Source organism: Mus caroli, chromosome 6 (assembly GCF_900094665.2).
Source record: "Mus caroli chromosome 6, CAROLI_EIJ_v1.1, whole genome shotgun sequence".
NCBI lineage: Eukaryota > Metazoa > Chordata > Mammalia > Rodentia > Muridae > Mus > Mus caroli.
The window spans coordinates 18632396-18654983 of NC_034575.1; the positions used below are offsets into that span (position 1 = coordinate 18632396).

General features: G+C 36.9%; 1 protein-coding gene across 10 annotated transcripts in view; it reads right to left on the minus strand.

Annotated features, from left to right (window-relative positions):
- Cadps2 (calcium dependent secretion activator 2) overlaps positions 1-22588 on the minus strand; it is a 534832-nt gene that overhangs the window by 154336 nt on the left and 357908 nt on the right. For all 10 annotated transcript variants that reach the window (XM_021164381.2, XM_029478701.1, XM_029478705.1 and 7 more), the window contains exons 9-11: positions 21381-21447; positions 6630-6738; positions 4698-4898 (exon numbers count right to left, since the gene is read on the minus strand). In XM_021164381.2, the coding sequence (XP_021020040.1) occupies positions 4698-4898; positions 6630-6738; positions 21381-21447 (377 nt within the window). The remainder of the gene's footprint in view (positions 1-4697; positions 4899-6629; positions 6739-21380; positions 21448-22588) is intronic.

The following is a 22588-nucleotide window of genomic DNA, read 5'->3' on the forward strand; positions in this document are numbered from 1 at the left end:
TGGGGGGCGCTATGGGGGACTTTTGGGATAGCATTGGAAATGTAATTGAGGAAAATATGTAATAAAAATATTAAAAATTAAAAAAAAACAAAAAAACTAAAAAAAAAAAAAAGAAAGAAAAAAGAATTCATCACCAAAGCTTTACATTATAAGATAAAAAAATAACGGAAGTCTTCCATGGAGTAAAATCTCTACACAGAAAGAAATACAAAGCTTGCCGCTGAAGTACCCCTAGAGAGAAGAGTCTACTGGGAAGACTTCTACTAGCAGACTGCCCAAGTTCTAAAGCTCTAGCAAAGTACAGTACAGGTATGTAAAGTGAAAGGTAAACCCAGTAAAGAAAAGAAAGGAGAGTCTAAAAATACAAAGATTTGCAGTCAGTTGATGCTGACAAATGTCCAAGGGTAGCCTTTGGAACTCACCAAATGCCTATATGGTTCCATGATCACTGATGTGCACATCAAGGAGTGTAAACATTGATTCAAAACAGATGCAAAACCTAAGAGGCATTTTAAATAATATCTAGGTGCATGACAGACATTTAAATATTGCTTTAGGTGAAGATTTATTATTCATGACATTAATGTTACTGTCTATTGTCAGTTTGAGATCTATAATCACCAGGAGATGATGGGCCTCTGGATATTCCTGTGGAAATTACCTTAATTAAGTTAACTGAGGGGAGAGGACCTGCTCACCATGGGTGGTACTATTCCTTAGGCTGCACTCCTAGGTGATAGATAGAGCAGAAAGTGAGCTTTGTACAAGCACCCATTGCTCTCTTCTTCCTGACTGTGTATGGCATATGACTGGCTGCTTCTTGCCACTGTTCTCTTAGTTTCCCCAACACAATGAACTATATCTCGAACTGTGAGACAAAAAACAAAAAACAAAACCAAAAAAAAAAAAAACCAAAACAAAACAAACAAAAAACCCACTCTATTTCTTCCTTAAGTTACTTTTGTCTGGGTATTTTAGCATAGCAACAGAAAGGTAACTGAAATAAGTATAACTATTTAAAAATGAGAAACAATGCCTCTAATTCCAGCATTCAAGACCTTGATGCAGAAAGATATAGACTGTAAGTTCCATCACGATACATTATTATAAAAACAACAGCCAAACAACAGCAAGAAGAAAACAGACTTCATAAAAATTGAGATATATGTGTTTTGAAAGGAAATATTAAGATTTATGGTAGAATAAGCCACAGATGAAGAAATATTAGTCAAATGTCATATTTTACATCCAGGATATGTAGATATCTCAAAACACAATAATAAGAAAGTAATACAAGCAAAATATTTTGGAGGTCAACTAAAAAAGAAGATAAATGAATAGTAAATGACCAAAAGAAGAATAACACCAGAAAGGAAGCCACAGGCTACTAATGAAAATCTCAGTGCTAGGGATGGGTTACCTAAAAGTTTTTGGCTAGAGTCCTGAAGGTTTCTTACCAGAGCTAGATGGCAAGAGTCTATTACTGATGATAACTCATGCTTTGTTTGCAGGATACACAGAAGTCTAGCTAGAGAGGAGGTGGACACTTTCTTCCTGCTAACTAGCTCTCATAATGTCCAAAGATATCATGCAGGTTGCTTGGGGGTGGGGTAGGAGGGAGGATTTTCAGTAAGAGTCTTACTCAGTTGTGGGCCCTGATTGGCTGTACCAAAATAAATAAATAAATAAATAAATAAATAAATAAAATTAAATTTTTTTTTTACTTTTTAAATATTTTTTATTATGTATTTTCCTCAATTACATTTCCAATGCTATCCCAAAAGTCCCCCATACCCTCCCCCCCACTTCCCTACCCACCCAAAATGCCCTTTATTGCAATAGTGGCAAAGTCAGCAATGGGGGTAACCACCTCCCTTCTGGCTGGGTCTGAGGCCCACGCCACTGGGTGGAATTCTCCTCTGGTATTGTAAACTCAGTCAAACGTCATGGCTTAGGAGGTCAGAGGCTTTAGTAGAGAAGCTATCGCTGTTTGTAATTTCGTTACATGGATATGGATATGATATGCTTCTCAATAACCATGTTCAGTCATATGGATCAGCTTTGGTCATGCAAGGTCCCTTCTCCAGTGGGCAGCAGAATAAGTGCAGAGAGACATCAGGGACGAGACGCAGAGCACAAGGGACTGCTAAATGTTTATCCTTACATAGAAGGATAATTTTACAGAGAATGCTATGAGGAGGGAGTAAAAGTCAACTAGGAGTGAAGGAGAAGAGTGCAATGGATGTTTTGTTCAGGGGCACACAAGGCCCCAGTATTCCCTGGGTATAGACAATTAATAGTTACAGGTGGGGGAAAATATCTTTTTTGAGTTTGTAATCACCAGTAAGAAGCTGATTCCTATAAATAGCCCCTCACCCAGGATGCTGTAAAGAACCCTAAACCCCACAATATATCATATTTAAAAAAAAAAAAAAAAGAAAAGAACGTAGGAAGATTAGTTGGGATAGGAAAAGCATCCGTGGAAGTGGTGGGGGGTGGGGAGCAAGGTAGGGTAAGGAGAGGTGAGGAAGATATACGTACGTTACGCACATGTGTGAAAATGTTCTAATGAAGCTCATTATTATGTATAATTAATATGTATTAATTAAAAGAAAAAATACACTAGCTTAAAAGTAAAAGCAAATAGGCAATAACTAACCAGGAAAAAAAAAGATGCAATAGCAGTGTAAGTAGGCCATGTGATGAAATACCCTACTGAAGAATAAAGGAGTGGTCCTCAGATGAGAGGCCAATATTAAAAAGTATGTAGGAATTTTGAGTAAATGAAGATATATTTTACAGGAGGAGCTGAAACAAGTAAGTATTGCTGAAATAAGAGTCTGGATGTGTTCTAGGTCTTTTGCTCTTATGAAAGACAACAGGCAAAATGTAAAGTGGACATAACAGTAGGTGCAAAGAGGCAGGTGCGCTCCACTATCCCAAAGGAAATGCTAAAAGGATGAGATTAGGTGCACTAAAGAAAACACGAATGAGTTTTCAAAAACAGAGCTGAACACGAAAACTAGTATTACAGCATCATTTATGAGGCCCTGACGCCTCCCAAACCAAACATGGATTTGAAAGAAGACAAAGGAGGTTCTAGTTAAATACTGTAGAACTGTATCCCCTGGATAAAGACTGGAATCTGGTCAGTGCATGCAGTAAGAACTTAAGTCCTAAACACTCAGTTTAGGCCTACTGAGTCTGTAATTCAGGAGAAACAAGATTATAGATCATTCATAGGGGCAAAATAATCCAGGGACAATCCCTGATGAGAGCAATAAAAAGACATAACAGGAGGAAGACATTCTGGTGTGCGTGCATGTGTGTGTGTGTGTGTGTGTGTGTGTGTGTGTGTGTGCTCGCGCACGTTTGTACTGATGGAGCCTTGCATCTGATGACTCAATATGATAGCCCATGGCATCATTTCTAACCTGAGATGTCCAGTAGCAAGGCAGCAATTGATGTGGTCAGGCTGAGACAGAAATGCCAGAATGAGCCTCCTGAATGAGTTCTCTGCACGGCACGGTGCTCTTAGAGACTATTCAACAAGAGGCTATGCACCACTGTGGCAAAAGCCTGCTAAACTATGCAGCAAAGTATTGCAAGGTTTCAAAGGAGTTGAGATGAAGACATACATCCCACCCTTAGTTGTCTGGCACAAAGAGCCTCTAATGATGCTCAGATGTAACATACTTAAGAGTGTCTAAAGAGAAGAGGATAATTATTTGATGCAAGGAAAGAAAAAATAAAGACATAATGCATGTCAAGATGTTACTATCCCAGAGAAGAACTTGACAATAAAAAAGCCACAACTTGAGCTTAGAGACAGAGACAGACTGATTTATCTAGAAATAAGGGAAGTTTTGTTAAGGAGTGCAACAAGTTAAAGCCTTTTTTGGTCCGGTGAGTATTCAAAGTGTGTTTGAAACCGCTCATGATACTATTACACAGCTTACAATGAACTAACCACCTTCAAATTAACAGGAAAGACACACCAGATATTAATGCCTTAAATAAGCCTACAGAGACTGATAAGTCACCAAGCATCTGAAGAAGCTGTTGTCTTTCTTTAAAACAAACAAACAAACAAACAAACTATATGTTCCTCTTATCATTCTATAACAGAGAAAGGAATAGCCCAATTTCCCTGGCATGTTACCAAAAACAAATGCACTGAGTGATTCTTCAAGATATAGTATTCTAGGAACCTAACATTAAATTTGATTTTATGACATCTCCTTTCTTCTAATAATAAGTCTCTACTACTAATAAAAAAAAAAAACAAGATAAAATTTCTTTTTGGAAGGTTTGCAGAATTTTTAAAAATGTTTTTGAAATTATAACTACATTTTTCTTCCCTTTCTTCACTTCAAAACCTCCTTGTTATTCTTCAGATTTAAATCAGGTTTTTATTAATGATATTGCATGCATATATGTATAATATATATAAGTATAATTCTATGTATATAACTATACATATATACCTAAATATATTCAGCTTAGTCCATCACTGCATAGTTATTATCCCTGGTTAATGTGAAAAATTAGATAACGAACTCTATGACTAATGGGAACTACTTTTTATTTAATTAGTTAATTAATAACACAAGCTACAATATTGAACAAATTTGCTTCAATTTTGTGTTTTATTAAGGTTATTATTTGATAATCAAATTAATTTTCACAAAACTTACAAAGCTGAGCATCTGCATGGAGAGTTCCTCCTTTAGGATTCAGCCTCTGGCTTTGGACTGCAGGAACTGGTTTGTAAGACTGGCCTGTAGCCCTGTACATGGCTTGTACCCATAATATTCTGTCCTGTTCATCATCGCTGGCAAAGATCACAGTATCTCCCTCTTTAACAGCGTTGAAGAACACCTGGCCACCCTGAAGGCCTGTGGAAGAAGAAAGACACCATTTAAACTCACACAATGGACAGATTTTAGTCCTATTGACCCAGCTTCATTCATATGATCTTAGGGATTTAAAAGATCTTATTTGAGGATCGCACCCCCAGTCCACAATTTAAAGGGTCACAGGAAAACCAAGTCTACACGCAGCACATGGAGACAATCAGTTCTTGACAAGAGGGTTCTACTCAAGACAACAAACACATCCCATAGTGAAATCTGGTATTCAGTGCCAGTTAAGGAAATTCTTTGTGTCGGCATATTTGGCATTCTACATGTAAATGAACTATGAGTTTAGAAGAAGTAAACATGCAGGTAAGGCACACGCGATACCTCATATTGGACGGTAAGTTTAGCTCTTGGATAAGATGGTATCTGTAAGTAAGAAATTAGTGAATGTGGCCACGGAATTCAACTTCTTCATCTCTGCATGTTATTTTTAAGATGTATCTAAGCCTTACTATCTATGTTTCTTAATATTGCTGACTCATTTTATTACCATCCATATATGTATTTATTTACTCATTATTTCCAAACACCATCTGCTCAGTTCTACAGTCCCCATAACCCAGAGAACCCCATACTCAAATGCTTGGTTTAGAGTATTTGGAGTGTGGACTTGGGATCATTACAAATAATGAGTTATCTTAAGGGCGAGATCCCAGTCTTAACACCAATTTCATGCAATTTCACATAAACTTATACCCATAGACTACAGTCGATTGCTATTAATATTATTCTTATTGCCTATGGACTTTGGATACAACTTGTCAAACTATTTCAGATGTAGAATTTTCTAGCTGTGGCATCATGTGAACATTCACAAAAGTGTTTTAGATCTTGAATTTCAGATTTTTCATTTGGTGATGTCCAAACTACTTTAATATACTTGGAGGGAAGAATGTGCTTTTATGGAGAAAATTAGAATATAGCATAATCATTGGCATGATACGAATATCTTTACTTGTGAGGTAGAGGGATGTAGATCTCTCTTAGTTTGAGGACAGCTTGATATACATAGTGAGTTTCAGGCTAGCCAGAGCTATATAGACTCTATCTCAAAAATCTATCATCCATCCATCCATCCATCCATGTATAATTTATTTGCCATTCATTACCTAATTGTTTTATAATTTTGCTTCCCAGTGAAGTTTCAATACGTATTGTTACATTTCATTTAATTTTTCTCTCAGTAAAATTTAAGGATTTTATCAATGTATGAAAATAATAGAGAAGCAGATGATGTTAAAAGACATAATTTGAACCTAAAGGTCTTGTCTGAGAGTTACATGAGTTTCAAATAAATTCTCTATTCATGAAGGAGAGCTTTTTAAAAAAAGATTTATTTATTATTATACATGAGTACTCTGTAGCTGACTTCAAATGCACCAGAAGAGGGTGTCAGATCTCATCACGGGTGGTTGTGAGCTACCATGTGATTGCTGGGATTTGAACTCAGGACCTTCAGTGTTCTTACCCACTGAGCCATCTTGCCAGCCTGAAGGAGAGTTTTAAATGGAGGAGAAATGCAGGTGCTTGCAGAGCTGCAGACATCCATGCATGATTGGAAAAGTGCTTCACTTAGAATTACCTGGGTGGAAGTCGGAGTGGGTGGGTAGGGGAGTGGGGGGTGCGGGAGTATAGCGGACTTTCTGGCTAGCATTTGAAATGTAAATGAAGTAAATACCTAATAAAAATGGGAAAAAGAAGAATTACCTGGGTGAGGGTCTGTGTAATCCACTGTGTATCCTTCCAGTTGCATTAATTCCTGTGGTTCCGACTTTTTTTCTCTATAGCTGCACATAGCAAAGGTGTACTGGCTAACCTGCTCAGGGTAAATAGAATAGAGAGAGAGAAATAGATTTTTTACAATTATAAAAAAAATAATCAAATTTAAGTCTTAGTTTTTCTTCTTTTCCTCGAAGCAAAAACATGTAATTTGCACATAAATTTTTCTATTTTGGCATTTCTCCAAGCCCACCTCTGGGACTGAAGTGCATCTCTTAGGTCAGCTGTCAGTTAGACCTCAAATGATGAGAATGGTGGTCCAGTATTTCCCAGGTCAATGAGTCCATGCCATGTATTTTTCTACAGGAGATGGAAAACTAGTCCACCAACCAGACGTGATACGACTTCATATTCAATCTTTCTGTGTGTTTTCAAACTTGTATACAACTTTCTTTCTGACCGCTGATTAAACATGACCAACAGAGATCTCCAGGTTTCCAGTCCAGTTACATAGGAGCTACACATGACATCTGTAGTAGTACGGGAACTCCCAAATATTATTTTGTCTGTGTTGTAAATTAAGCTGCTCTTGACTACATTAATATGCTGCTTTACTCTGTGCCCACTAGAACGTCAGGGATCATCTTCTTTTCCATTTCCCCCTTGTTCTGGTGCCACTTGTATGCCAGCATCTAGTTATCATCTCATCTTATACATTAAATACTAATTTAATTTGTACAATATTACTATATTTCCTGTTTCATTTTCTTGTTTACTGTGACTTGAGTCTCACACCATCATTTTGAATTTAGTTTTTCCCTTTAATAGGACCTTTTGAGTCAGATTTTCTCATATCAAAACATCTCTTTGGCTTGTGCATACTCATGAGTGATAGTCTAGTTGTTTTGTATATAGTTTGTACCTTGGCAATTTTGTAAGTGTCTTGAAAGTATTATTTCATTGTTAAAGGGATATGCATGCATGCTGAAAAGTCTGGTGATAGCTCCATTGTGATTTGCTAGCACTCAACGTCCTTTTTTCTCTGTAGCTGTTCTTAGATGCTCTCTCCACCTTTGGGGCTGTCGAGATGGTGAGGAGGCAAAGGTATTGTGGCTAACCTTAACATGACTTGAGTTTTATCTCCGAGGCTACTGCAGGCTGTCCTCTACTTTCAGACATACTAAGTGCTACCCACACATACATACATAAACAAATAAACAAACAGATTGTCTTCCTACTATAGTTTTACTATGAAATTGCTAGGGCTGACATACATATGTTAGTTAGGACAGTGTGTGTCTTGGATAGTTTGTGGTAATATCAATTTTAAAATATTAACTATCATTATTATCTCAGACACTGATTTTGGTCCCATTTGTTCTATATTTCTTCCATTCAATTTTATAAAAAAAATCCTGAATTCACATTTTTCTACATCTGTTTTAACAAATTATATATTTCATTTTTCTCCACATACCCATTTTGAGTTGTAGTTAATTTCTTTTGAGTCTAACTAACATTCTATAAATAGTAGCATTTGTGATTTGTATTGTACTTTATTTTAAATTTTATTATAGATTCCTCCAATTTACTGTTAAATCTCCCTTGATGTTAGGTTCTCATGTCAGGGTCTATATCTTTAAGCTGTTTAATAGTTCCATCTTTGGAAAATGCCGGATTTAAATCTCTTGTTTGGTTTTCACAGTGTGATGGTGTTGTTTTGTTTATTTAGTTTTTATTAAAATTCTGAGGCTGTTTAGAAATAAAAACAGATTAAAGACAACTCTTCTACAGTTTATGTATATGATAATTTTATGGTTGAATTCCCAAAGGATGAAAATAATCAGTTTAGTTTCATAATGTTAGATCATAAGCTATTATTTAGTGTAACTTTATCTGTTGATATTCTATAAAGCCTAGGTAAAGAATTTACATCTCTATCTCTACTTTTATACCAGATGTTACAAGGTTATCACCAACCCAAATGTATTTTATGCATTTTTAAATTTACTTGTGTGTGTGTTATGTGCACATGAGTGCAAGTGCCCATAGAGGCCAGAAGAAGGCATCAGGCTGACTTTGTAGTGGTTGTTATCCACGTGACTTGGGTGCTGGGAGTTAATTTTGGGACCTCTGCAGTGCAGTAACAGCTTTTAAGTACTCAGACATCTCTTCATGGCCTCTATGTTTCTTAACACTGAAACTTCATTTCTATTTAATAAAGATATTGAGTACAAGGCTAATAGAAAATTTGAAGGCTTTTTGTTGTTGTTCACATTTAGACAGTAAGTACATACTCAAATTTGTAAGGCTGGGGTCAGATTACTTTCTTGGTCCATCATTTTACTGTTTTTTTTTCTATTTTTTTGTATCTATATTATATATTTCTTCTTGGGGATAACTCAATTATGAGTTTCTCTGATTGATAATAAATATTAAGCACATCATCTAATCCCATACTCCAGATGCCAACTGCTGTCAGAGTCCTGATTCATACAGAAGTTTAAACATTTTGTTTGTTTTTTTGGTCCTTGGTACCATATTTTTTCTTATAGTTCAGTTTAGCACATAAGATATATAATATATATGACCCAGAATTTCCAGGTGTTGAACAAGATAATATTTACCTTGTAGAATTGGAGACTGAACCCAACATCTTCAATACATTAGGCACACTCCACCCCCAAACCCATGTTTTATGATAAAAGTTCTACCTTTGTAGCACACCCTGGTAGTCAACTTAATAATCCCCAAACCTCTGATTCCTCAGTGATTGAATTATAAAAAACTTGCCACCATGGTCATCTCATAAAAGACCTGGTAGTATATTACCTCACAACCAGATCACACTATCAATTTAAATACCTTAGGTAGGTCTTTAAATTTTTCTCTGTATGGACTTGGTGAATAAGAGATCTAACTCTTGCCTTTAAGACATATACCTAAGGGACATCTAATGCCAATTTCACATTTCAGAAAGAGCAAACAATGATAGGTTTAATATATAAAATAAATAACATCAACAGTATCTTAGGTATTAATAAACTGTAATTAGATATTAAGGGATTTGGTGAAGCAATGCTTTAACATTAAATTAGATCAAGAGATACTTTGAACATATAATTAATGCATCTCCATCTCTTATTTGAGAGACATTAAAACTATACAAAGAGGAATTCCCTGGCACATCACCGCGTTAATAATCTGAAACCTGCTGGGAGAGAGATGGAAGAGCACAGGAGGGTCTGAGTTCTATACACAGCTTGCAAACACTTCCAGCATTTACTAACTAGAATACACAGCTATCAGTGGGTGAAGTGCTCCAGACAGACTATTCATCTTGCCCACCTTTATCATTTCTTCACTTGAACTCCCACATAGGAGAATATTACCTTCAACTCTATGAACTCCTCTATTTCTAAATCTCAAGCCCCTACATTTTCTTCCAAGATCTTTAATGCTGGTCTCCATTGCTTTTCTGTCTTCTGTTTCCTTTTCTATGACTTAACTTCTCTAGAGCAGTTACAATCCAGCTCCCAGAGCACGCGCATATATTCTCTGTCAATTTCTACATGGACTGCACGTTATTTAAATTCAAGATATGTTCTCTTCTACCATATTTGAAAGTGTAACACTTTTGAAAGTATAAAAGTATACATTTGTCTTGTTTTAAATACACGTTGTGCAAATAGTTCACCAGGACAAATGGCGTTTACTCTCAGAAGCATTCTGTCCTAGTCACATTGGACATTGGGTTTTAAACTCCAAACACTCCACTTAGAATGTTTGGGAAATGATCAGCATGAAGTGACATGCCCTGTTCCACCCAAGCAGCAACTCCTGAAGGCATATGATTCGAGCTGGTGAGGCAGTACATTATAAGTTTATTTCTGACCATTGCATATTGAGTACGGTCTTCACACCATTCTTCCTTCCATGTCCTCCCTCAAAATCCTTCCATGTCCACCTAAGTCCTTCTCAAATTCAGAGCCTCTCAGTGTTTACTATTATTGTTTAATATCCTTAAACAGAATGTATACAACCTGCAGGGTTCACATATGTAGTATTGTACATATATGTTTAGTGGCTAACCAATCAGGGGCTTGTTCTTGGAGAAGACTATGTTTTCCTTGCAGTAACCATTAATTGCCATAGCTTGTCATCTAAGGGTAGAATCTTTTGAGAATCACTATCCACATTGGCATGTCAATTTGTGTAGTCATTTTTAGATCTTGGTTAGGCATGTTCTCAAAACACATATGGACAACTAAGCTGTAACCATTTCATAAGTAAACAGTCAAAACAGTACAGTATGAAGATTCAGGAACCACAAATTTAGAGAAAGAATGAAACCCAAACTTGGAAAACTAGTCAAGATGTGATCACTTGCACAACAAATGCTTGTGCCATTTATTGTGTGTGTGTGTGTGTATGAGTTTATGTACGTATACCACATACATGCAGTGTCTATAGATTAGAGAGGGTACTGGATTCCCTGAAGCTGAGTTGTGAGCTACCAGATGTGGGTGCAGGAAACAGAACCTGACACCCCTAGAAGAATAGCAAGTGCTCTTAACTGCTGAACTAACCCTTCAGCTGTGAGAAAGACATTTTTAATTTCTTAAAAACATATGTATCTTATGAGAAACATACCATTTCTATATACTTTACCATGTAAAGAAAAAGAAAAAGCTAAAATATTGGAAAGTAGCATGAACTAAAATCAGATTAGAAAAAGCTAGTATTTTTGGCATTATGATGGAGCATAATAAAATATACTTTATTGATGCTGACATATACATTTCTATTGTAGTTGACAGGAGCTATTAGTATTACAGGTTTATTTTTTATGACAGTACTATCTTAACATTCTATGGAGTCATTAATCCTCAAAACAAGCAAACAAAACCACAAAAATGAATAAAAGATTATTTTAGCACTAAAGACTTAACAAATTTTGATTAGTGGAAATTTGAAGAAAATACATTTACAATTCAGACACTAAGATATAGTTCACTAAAAGAGGAAGAGTTAAACTGAGAACCAAGCTTTATTGAAAAGCAATTATATGATTATTCCCTAAAACAAGCTGGATACATATAATCCCAACTCTTAATAAAGGTGAGGTAGGAGAATTGTGAGTTCCAGGCCAACCTGATCCAAACTGTAAGGCCTTGTCTCAACAAAACATGACAAAGGAAAGCAAAACACAAAACCAAACAACAAACAACAACAACAACAACAAAATAACCAAACTCAGAATCCACTATAACATAGTAGTTACGATACTGAGAAATAAGATGTCGGAGCCTTTGAGATTTTGAGATTATGATCTCAACTCTTGCTAATGGTGAGGAAAGTGGAATCGCCTTTCCAAGGTCATCCAGATGACAGTGCTCATATTAAGTCCAGGCTGTGCCTTCTTACTACAGGTTGGTATTCATTCCATTCCATTATGCTGTAATTCTCATTCTGAAACTTAAAAAAAAAATACCTGTATTCCCTAATCAGAAGCCAATTTTCTCTGACTGTCTGGCAAAGCCATTATATGAGACAGCACCAATTTACTACCAAAGATTACCAAGAGTATTGGAGAGAAAAGGGAAATAGTAAATAAGTCAAGGTCTTATCACTTTATTACTTATTTCTTCACACACACACACACACACACACACACACACACACACACACCCAACACTTTGGAGGGTGAGGTCAAGGCTAGTTTGGGCTACAGAATGAGATCTTGTCTCAAAACCAAATAAATCCAAAAATGTCCCCCACCCCATAGTAGAAGACAGTACAATAATTTTGGGTGGTGAATTCTTCTGCAATAAACAAAACACAGTAATAAACGGTAGAGGATCAATGCTGTGTGCACACTGGGGACTGTCGACTCTCTTTGGATGCTATATCCTTATTCATTTGCCTCTCACCTTTCCCTACACATAGGCTATTTCTTACCATACCTTTATGGGTACAAAAGAGCACATGATGTTGATGTTGAGGGTGCTAATGGAAAGACTTTACAAATTGAAGTATAAATTGACAGAAAAATGAAAAAGGGGCCATACATCTAAAAGAAGTTTTAAATATGCTATTGTTCTATTTCTAATGAAATTATCCTGGAAAGAATATACCATAAACTTCAAGATATTGCTTTATTGCCAAAATGTTTCTTTCTAAAGTATTTTACAAACATCATTTATATGCTCATAATACATGTTCATATATATGTGTATACACACACACACACACACACACACACACATATATATATATATATATCAAAAGTGTGAATATTTATGCCATTTAAGAACTAGACCCTAAAAGCTGCCAGAAGCTATAAAATGAAAAACACTCGCAATAAAGTTGTTTATTCTTTATGTAAGTTGAGAAATAGACCCAGGTCCTGTTTAATATTCATGATAAACATTCTATTTCTAGCTGGATTCAGATAACAAATCATCCTTTAACAGTAGGACATACAAAGTCTCAAGCAACAAGGAGAGACTCTTTAAAGAAACTAAAGGGGAAAACCCAACCTTCCAGCATAGAGGAGTGACCTTGAAATGACAGACTATTAGAAGGCTTGCTTTATTTCATATTTTATTTAAACATCTCAAAAACTTCCCAGCAAATCCAGTCTCCTCTGGTGACTGGGCCTGCAGGTAAAACACGGGGTACAGATGGGAGAGAAACAGAATACCAACGGTGAGCCGAGTTGTCTCTGACAGTGGGAAACCTGAGCCACTAGACAACCAAGAGCCTGCAATTAGGCTTTGGGCCGCGGTGGGCTCTGGAAGTAAGGTGCTATTCATATTCTTCTGAGTCACAAGTTACTGCTCCGAGCCAATACCTTGGCCATCATTTCATGATCTATTTGCTTACTCTAGAATCCCAAGAGCTCTGACTTTTTCTGTTTCTTTTACAAGGTCATGCTATATCACATCTATTAGGACAACACAGTAAGGAATATATAGTGCACATTCAGGTAGTAACAATGGCAGCTTACTGCTTGCTAACCAGGACCTAGAACAAGGGTGACTTCGCTGACAGGTCATCTACAGGAGTCAGGGGTTGCCCTCCTCTGTCCACTCTCAGCTGGATGCAGTCCAATAAAATCTACTTGTTCTGCTCTGTAGCAATGAGCCAGGGGATTATTTACAGATACACGGGGGTCTGATGTACTCGGATCAAATATTTTCTCATAAGCTTCCTATTGCATTACTGTACAAAGCTTATATAGTTTTCTATATTAAAATTGAGAAATCCCTACAAGAGAAGTGCAGTAATCATAAACGCTTAATATTCTTTACTCTGTCTGAACAGAACAGATTTGCTGGGAATTGGGGGTTGGGGGGATAGACTTTAATCCGAGGATAGCCTTAAGTCTGGTTCCAGCATCATTACTTTCAACAGAGCACTTTAACTTATGTTGTTGTGGTTCCACATGGTGTCCGTATCTGGGATAGGAAACCTCCCATTTTGTTCTTAATTGCCAACCAGCTTGCCACCTGCCCATATGCACACATGTAGGTGCTAACTATGAGACTTGAGAGACCATAGCCTTCAGATTTATATGTGTATGACTACTGTGGGGATCACATTAACAGCTGGCAGCTTAGCAACTGCCACCATCTAATTTTAGTAAAGATTAAGGCTTTTAAAATCCTTAGCTGGAGATGTTCTTGGCAGAGGGCAAAGGTTCTGCTGGAGTTATTTAAAAAACACACACACACACACACACACAAAACCTCAGAGCTTAATTTAATCAAGGAAAATGAGCATATCTTCAAGATTCTGACAGATTTGAGGGAAAGATATATATATGAGATTATCTGTATTGGCCAAATGGCATAGTGAGACTTAACAATCAAGTACCTTAAATTCCTTAAAGAAAGGAAGGGCAGTCTTGCTACAAAAATGTTCAGTATGATCTGCATATACTCGCTTACTTAACAAATAACTCGTCACTTTCTGCCTATGTTTGATTTGGTGCTAAGCAGATACTCCAAAATGAGTAAAACATTAAAAATTTATATGCATTCACAAAAATACTTTAACTGGATTCAAATGTTATGAAAAATCAAAACAGAATGCTGTGACAAAGAGGTGGAAGGAATTTTAAATTGAGGGGAAGACACATTTGAATATTCAACCTTTGAAGTTAACACGGGGAGAATGAATGAGCACTAGGTAAAGAGGGCCAGCATACATTTCTACAGAGAGGTTTGGGAGTGTTCAAACTGTCTGAGGGAAAACAGGGATTCTCTCTGAAGTTCATAGGCACAGAAACTCATATTTTTAGGTACCACTGGAGGAGGGTCTGGAGCTTTTGAAGATGCTAAACCTTTGTCCCAGCAGCAGTGATACAGATTTTTAGAGTGTTAGTTGCTGATTGGTGATAGGAAGCCAAAGGCCAGAAATACATAAGATCTTCTCTAGGTCATGCTTATTTATGACTGTAAGTGCCGTGGGGGTCCCTAGAAAGACTTAGGCAGAAGGGTGTCTTAATGAGTGTTGCGTGCCAGAAAGGTTCTTTTATTTTAAATGTTTTTTAAAATTATCTTTTATTAGATATTTTCTTAATTTACATTTCAAATGCTATTCCAAAAGTTCCCTGTGCCCTCCCTGCACCCTGATCCCCTACCCACCCACTCCCACTTCTTGGCGCTGGTGTTCCCCTGTATTGGGGCATATAAAGTTTGCAATACCAAGGGGCCTGTCTTCCCAATGATGGCTGACTGCCATCTTCTGCTACATACACAGCTAGAGATTGTCGATTGTCAGCCTATGGACTCCAGCTTTTTTCTGCTTCCACTTTCACCATTCTCCTTGTAACCTATTCTCCATAGGCAGACAATGGTGGTTTCAGCTCATTTGATGGCAGAGCAGATGGATGTAAATGGATATAAATGGAACACTAGTTTTGATAACAGAAAAAGCAATACTTTATGATTGACATGGAGGGAAGGAAAGAGAAGAATCCAAGGCAGGCCCTAGAGTTTGGTTAAGTATGCGCTAACATAATTACCTACTATGTTTCGTGTAAAGGTTTGAGAAAGATCTCAAAAGAGTCTTTACTATGTGGTAGGCAAACTACTGTTTTGAAGAAGGTAAAGAGGCAGATGTACCTGAACACTTATCCACTCTGCTATATACACACAAAGTATTTCACAGTGAAGTTTTGTAAAATGATTTAAAGCCTATTAAACGACCTACACAAATTTAATGAAGACCATAGAACAGAAGGTGGTGCTTATTCCCACGTCCTCTGCTCTTGTGCATAGCTATGAGAAGCATAAACAGGAAAAGCCAGACATTGCCTGGATCTGAGCGTGAAGACAACAATGCACAATGTGCTTTCATTCTTTGTGAAGAGGGGCCACAGGTAAAGGTGAATTTCCACATTGAGCCAGAACCTCAAGCATGTAAGTTTCCTCACTGTGTTAGCTCTCCCTCACTTTATCTTGTCAGTCTTCCTTGCAAATTTCTTTCTTTTTTTTTTTTTTTTTTTGGTTTTCTCCAGACAGGGTTTCTCTGTAGCCCTGGCTGCCATGGACTCACTTTGTAGATCAGGCTGGCCTTGAACTCAGAAATCTGACTGCCTCTGCCTCCCAAGTGCTGGGACTAAAGGTGTGCGCCACTACGCCTGGCACAAATTTTAGTTTTTAAGATATAGGTAAATATTCATATTAGTATACATTATAGGAATTTTCAAGATTAAATAAAATGTACTGCTAACATTTTAGGGTAAGTCATAAAACTCTTATAACCACCTTAACTGTTTGTACAAACATTCCATGAAAAGTCCTAATTATCAAATATGAAGGTTAGCTTAAAAATAAACTCAAAATGAAATATTATTTTGCCCTTATACTTTGATCCAAATACACTCGATAACAAATGATATTTTTCCATATTCTTCATTATTCTTTATTATGTTTTGAAAGATTAAAATAAGGGGCAAGTTAGCAAAATAACAGATAAAATGAATATATAGATAAATATAAAGACAAAATGACAGATGAGAAAAATCACAGCCCACATCTAGGAAAACACTTAAAACGCATGTGTTCTTCAAACATTTATAGTGTTCTTTAGCACCATAAATATCTAGTACCTTAGACACAGAAATTTCATTTCTATGGGAGTATTTTTACATATATACAAACAATATATGAAAATTATATATTTTTACTTTATCATTGTAGATTAAATAAACCTCTAAGCAAGACAAATAAAGGTATAGATTATACTATGGATCTAATCTTTCATGTATAACAGTTTTTGTTCCATTTTAAAAGAGAATGAAGAAGCTTGTAAAATAAAATCAATGAATAATCCCATTAGGGATGGATGTGTGCTTGTCTATATGAATTTAGAGCGTCCTACCAGCAAGCATTACTTGACTACCTTTGTGCAGGAGAATGGAGGAATATTGATGGGGATCTTTCATTTTCTACCCTAAAATCCATGTGTTCATACACTAAGCATGCTCAACTTGAACAGCAACATTCTGATCTTTGCTGATGAGACAACTATGCCTTTATCGTGTCAAACTTTCCAGTTGCCTAAGCAGACAGCCAACATCCTAGACGAAAGTGCCTCCCACTGTAGCCATCTTCACGTTCTCTATGCACTAGTATCCCAAGTGCCTGCGAGGAGTTTGCTGCATTAGGTCCTCCACAGATTCTTAGTCCTTCAAAAATCATGAGGGGAAGAGAGTTAGTTCTTCAGGCTCAGCCGACAGCTTCCCAACAGCATCTTCCTGAGAAACACTGCTTCTCATGTGCTTACAGCATGTTCTGATCGCTGCCTGTTTACATCCTGTGCCAACTCAGCTGATATGTAATTAACATTATGTCTTGATAGCCTGCTGTTGTTTGCAGCAACTTCAAGTCATGATTCTGACACATCCACAGCAAGCAGGGAACACTTGACACAGGGCCAACACAACATAGATGTATACTTTAGTTTTCCTTGGACACACAGTCAGTCGTTTTCGTAAGCCTGGGCTCTTCAGGCCACCACTCCAGGGTTACTTCCTGAGTGTGGCAACACTGTTTTGTACCTAAAGGTGCTAATGATCCCCGGTGATTTTTAGGTTATCTGTTTATCTTTAGATGGACTGTGGTTGTGTGCATTCACTTTATCATTTGCCATAGGGAACAAGAAATATGAGCTTTGCCTCTACTGTCTAACAGCACAGGATTTGCTTGACTTCATCTCATACTAGGCTAATTTTGAGAACATTACATAATAGCCCTGCATACTCTATCTTATCTGTGCAGTTGGGGAATTGGGCTTATTTTGGTGGGCTTATTTTGAAGAGCAAGTAAGATCATGCATTAAAAGTGCTTTAGGCAAATGCTCGCCACAGGGTAATCACTTAATAACAATCAGATTAGATACATAAATGATGTGTTAGGACAAAAATACCTCAGGAGAACCTGGACTTATCACAGAAATATACAAATATCTGTCTTATACAGCTATTTGAATAAACGTTAGAGGGTTGCAAGAGAAACAATTCAACCTAGTTAAATTAAAAAAAAAGTTTCAAACCAAAGAAGAAATATATTCTGAAGCTGATGACCTGAAGAAAAAATTTTCAAAGATATCCAATTCTTATTATAATATGAATTATAATATAGTATCTGAAGTACTTTATATCAGTCATGCTTTCTTAAATCTAACAAATACTACAACATTGGGGAAACATAAGAAAAATGCATGAGAAATTTTAATTTTGGAGAGATCTTAAATATATTCTTCGTAATTGTTCTTTCATCTTGAACAAAAATTTACCCTCAATTTTAAAACACAGTCTCTTAGACAGTTATTAAAATAGATCTATTGCTGTAAATACATCAGGGTTAAGAGTATAAAAAAGGAATTCAACCCATGTAGGAAACTAAACAAATACCCAACATTAACAAATAATTTGCTTTCTGATTTTTTGACTCTAATTTAAATTGACATTTTTGCCTCCGATTTTCATGTTTATACGAGTCTTTGAAAAGTCTTTTCACCTCAGTGGCTCCTCGAGTGCTCACTTGGAACAATGACTTTGCAGCTGGCCAAACCTGACTCTCAATCAATTTTTATGAGTACAAATTCTTGGGCTGATGGCTAGGTTTCCAGCTGTATCACTCACATAATCCACACTCACACGTGGTGATGAGATTCACATTATCACCAGAGCACCATTGTGCCGATGGCAGCAGCATACACAGCAGGGTATACTGTCCTCCCTAGGAAAAATGTCTCCTTCACCTTTCAATAATGCAGCCTGCAGGTATGGACGTACAAGCTGTGTGCAGATAGAATGAGAGATGTCTTTAAAAACACTAATAAAAACTACCCTGTTCCTCCCAATGGGTCACTCTCATCGCATCTCCATACATATCCATCTTGATTTCAAAGTGAGTGCTTTCAATTTGTCTTCCCATTACATTTGGAATTGGAAAGAAGATTCAATTGTGTTCGAAACTTCAAAAAGTTGTTGGAGTACTGGCATATATATATTTCAGACATTTAGTCTCAGAATTCTTTCTCTCTGTGTGTTCACATCTATCTGTCTATCTGTCTATCTATGTATGCCTAGATATATATCCATACCTAACATGTATCTATGATATGTAACAAGTATAATATACTCAAATTAATTCAAGGTATAAGAATTTTTCTTATATTTAAATTAATAACTATGTGGATTTAGCAACTACTTTGATTCCATTTTATATTTTAAAATAGAGCATATATTTAGTTATCTCAAAAACTTAATTCCACATTTCATGTCTTTCAAAGCCAAGCCATTTTATGAATTTGGCATTTTCTAATTCCTCTTTCTATTTTTAAACTGTAATAAATAATAATCACAGTACATAATTTTGTGTTAAGATTTTGGATTCATCTTACTAATTACTACACAATAAGATAGGTAGCAAATGATAATCTTAAGACATCCCATGATTCAAAGCCTTAGCTCATTGTTTGACTTTTCTAAGTCAGTCTCTAGAATCTTAATTTTCATATTTAACCAACATATAACAATGGAAACTTTTAGATTACTGCCATTTACCAGGTCATCTCACTAACAAATGCCATCTGCCCGACATTTAAAACACACTTTAATATTTTTCACACGTTTCCACCAGTGAAGCTCTGCGAGCTAGTTTAGTTTGCTCAAAAGTAGTTTATCCTCCATATCATCTAAGATTATGGAATAACCTGTGATCCTATAGAAATTCCTGAAACATAACTCAAAAATAAGCAGCTTCTTTTCCCCTTGAAAAATTAGTGGGATGCTTCTTAACGAGGGGGCAAAGAGAAATCACCATGATGAACCTGCCCAGGTAGATGCAGATGAGACATCTACAACAGGAACACGATTAAAATATCCAGAAGAATTTATATTAGAATTTCTTCGTAAATATATTTACAGTTTTGTGCCAGTTTAAAGGCACAGCTTGAAAACTGCAGAAAATATTTAAGAGGCTTGACTTAAGTGGAGGAGAGACCACTGAGAAGTTGGGGCAGAGAACCTTTATTCAAGGCAATTATCTGTGCTTTAGATCAAGATTGGTGTGTGTGTGTGTGTGTGTGTATGCATATGCATACACATGTGTATACCTTTTATTATGACTCTAAGCCATGTAAGACATGTTTGCACTTTAACTAAGAATAAAATGGATTTTGATGTGCCATGGGACATCAATAAACTAATTTTTCCCAGCGACTAATGGAATACTGTATCTCTAGAAAACATCAAATGATAATTTTCCTCCCCTGGCATTTCCCCACACCACTCTGATCTAGCCCAGTTAAGCTTGCCTAATGTGTGGCAGGAATCAATGAGATTTTACAAGCTATTCTGTGTTAGGATTCCAAGAGTGATTCTCTTTTTATATACTTCCGCTGAGAATGAAATAGTTTAAATTTACCCTGGAATGAAGCGACTATTTTGAGAGCTATGCTTTAATGTAAGTAGAACTTAATGATTGTCCTATGAACAAAGGTTGCTTATGATTCTAAAAGGTCAGGCGAGCACATATTCCAATAATCTATATCCAGAATCCAATCACTGAGAAATAGGGTGGACAATTTGATTTAAAAGCACATTTATATGAACATGTAAGAGACATGACATATTCATATAAAGTGAGAGAGCAAATAGACCACAGATTATCTGCACACTACCTGTAGACTGTAATTCCAACCCACCCACCCACCCAAAGAACTGTCTAAGCATCCTTTAGATTCTTTTAGAAAGCCTTGATTGGCAACACAATTTCTAAATTATTTTTTTTTTCTCTTCTACACTGACCAACTTCATGGTGGCACTCTGCAATGACTATTGAATTTGCTAAGGCAAGTAGTTGAGCACACACAGAGGGTGACAAAGGAACACAGCTATATTTCAGTACACCAGCCAATAAAGAAATGTATAGTGAGAGAAGGCACAGAAGGTCCGGGATCTTACTATAAGTTGCTTGGGTTGTTGTGAGACACAAAAATGTCTTTTGTGCTGGCGTATAATGAATGTTCAACCTCACGTTCAAACAAATTATTTACAATCGTCGTCAGTTTGAATTTCTTTTTTTTCCAGTTTTAATTTCTAATACTTATTTATTAGAAGGAGACATGACACAAGCAAATGACTGAGACAAACAACCAACAGAGGGAGCGTCACTGTCAGAGAGCTGTTACTGAACAGGAAAATAAAGGACTGACCTGAACGAGAACAAAGTAACGCTTTTTCCATCTTTTCCAAACCTTCTGTCCAAGGGCATACAGGTACCTGGTAAGAAAAACAAGCAGACAGTACATAAATAACGGCGTGGGTCTCCATAGCCATACAGCTTCCATAGGTATTTATAGGACCAGCCTGCTAAAGGCAAAGGTGAGCTTATTGGAAATGAGGGGCAATGTGCAGCTTCTGGGTTACAGGGCGACTTCGCTGATTCTCAACTCCTGAAAGGGAATTGATTTATGTGGCTTACAGTTTGTCAGTCCTTACTACAAATGGAACAAAGTAGGAGTTAGAAAGGATAATCAAAGAACCAGTTGGAATTTTATTTTCACGCCTGTTTCTTAGGAGATACGGAGGAACTGGCCCTGAATTCTTCAGTGCTCAGATGACTGGCGCTGATGAGTGTAGTCCGAGAAGGAGGTGGATACAGCACCAAGAGCATGGGGTAAAAGGTCATCATGGTCCAGCTGGGTGACCTTGCCATGTCTGCCCCGATTCCATCCGTTTCCACTTCTTTGCCTACTAGAGGACAACACTAGGTGTTCCTATTTCCAAGGTCTCTGCCAGCTCTGTCATTTTGAGACTTATGTGGCTCGTGGAAACTCTCCACTGAACATTTTTTTTCCACTATGAAATTTAGCTAATAAAAAAACCAAACCAAAACCAAACCGCAGTCTCCTTTGTTTAGCATCATTACGTCTCTGGCTTTTACCTTTGCATGATACTTGTAATCCAACTGAAAGGATTAATCTGGTCATTCATCTAAATAGAACTCCTTTGCTGCATGTGTTCATACATGTATGAAGGTGAACATACATACTCTTGTACGTTTGAGTGCTCATGAGACCAACCTCGGGGGTTGCTCCTCAGGTACTGTCCCTTCCTGTTTCTTAGACCTGGGTCTCTCACAGGCCTGGAGTTTGCTGAGTAGGTAGGGCTAGTTATTTGAGCTACCTGTCTCTGCCTTCTCAACTATGGGATTTAAATCATGTGAAATCACGCTTAGCTTCTTTGCATGTGTTCTAGCCACTTTGCCTACTGAACTACCCTGCCTGGCCCTCAGAACATGGCATCTGTTCTTCATGAGTATAGAAAAGATGTGCTGAGCCTTATTTATAATAGCCAGAGCTGGAAAGAACCCAGATGCCCCTCAACAGAGGAATGGATACAGAAAATGTGGTACATTTAC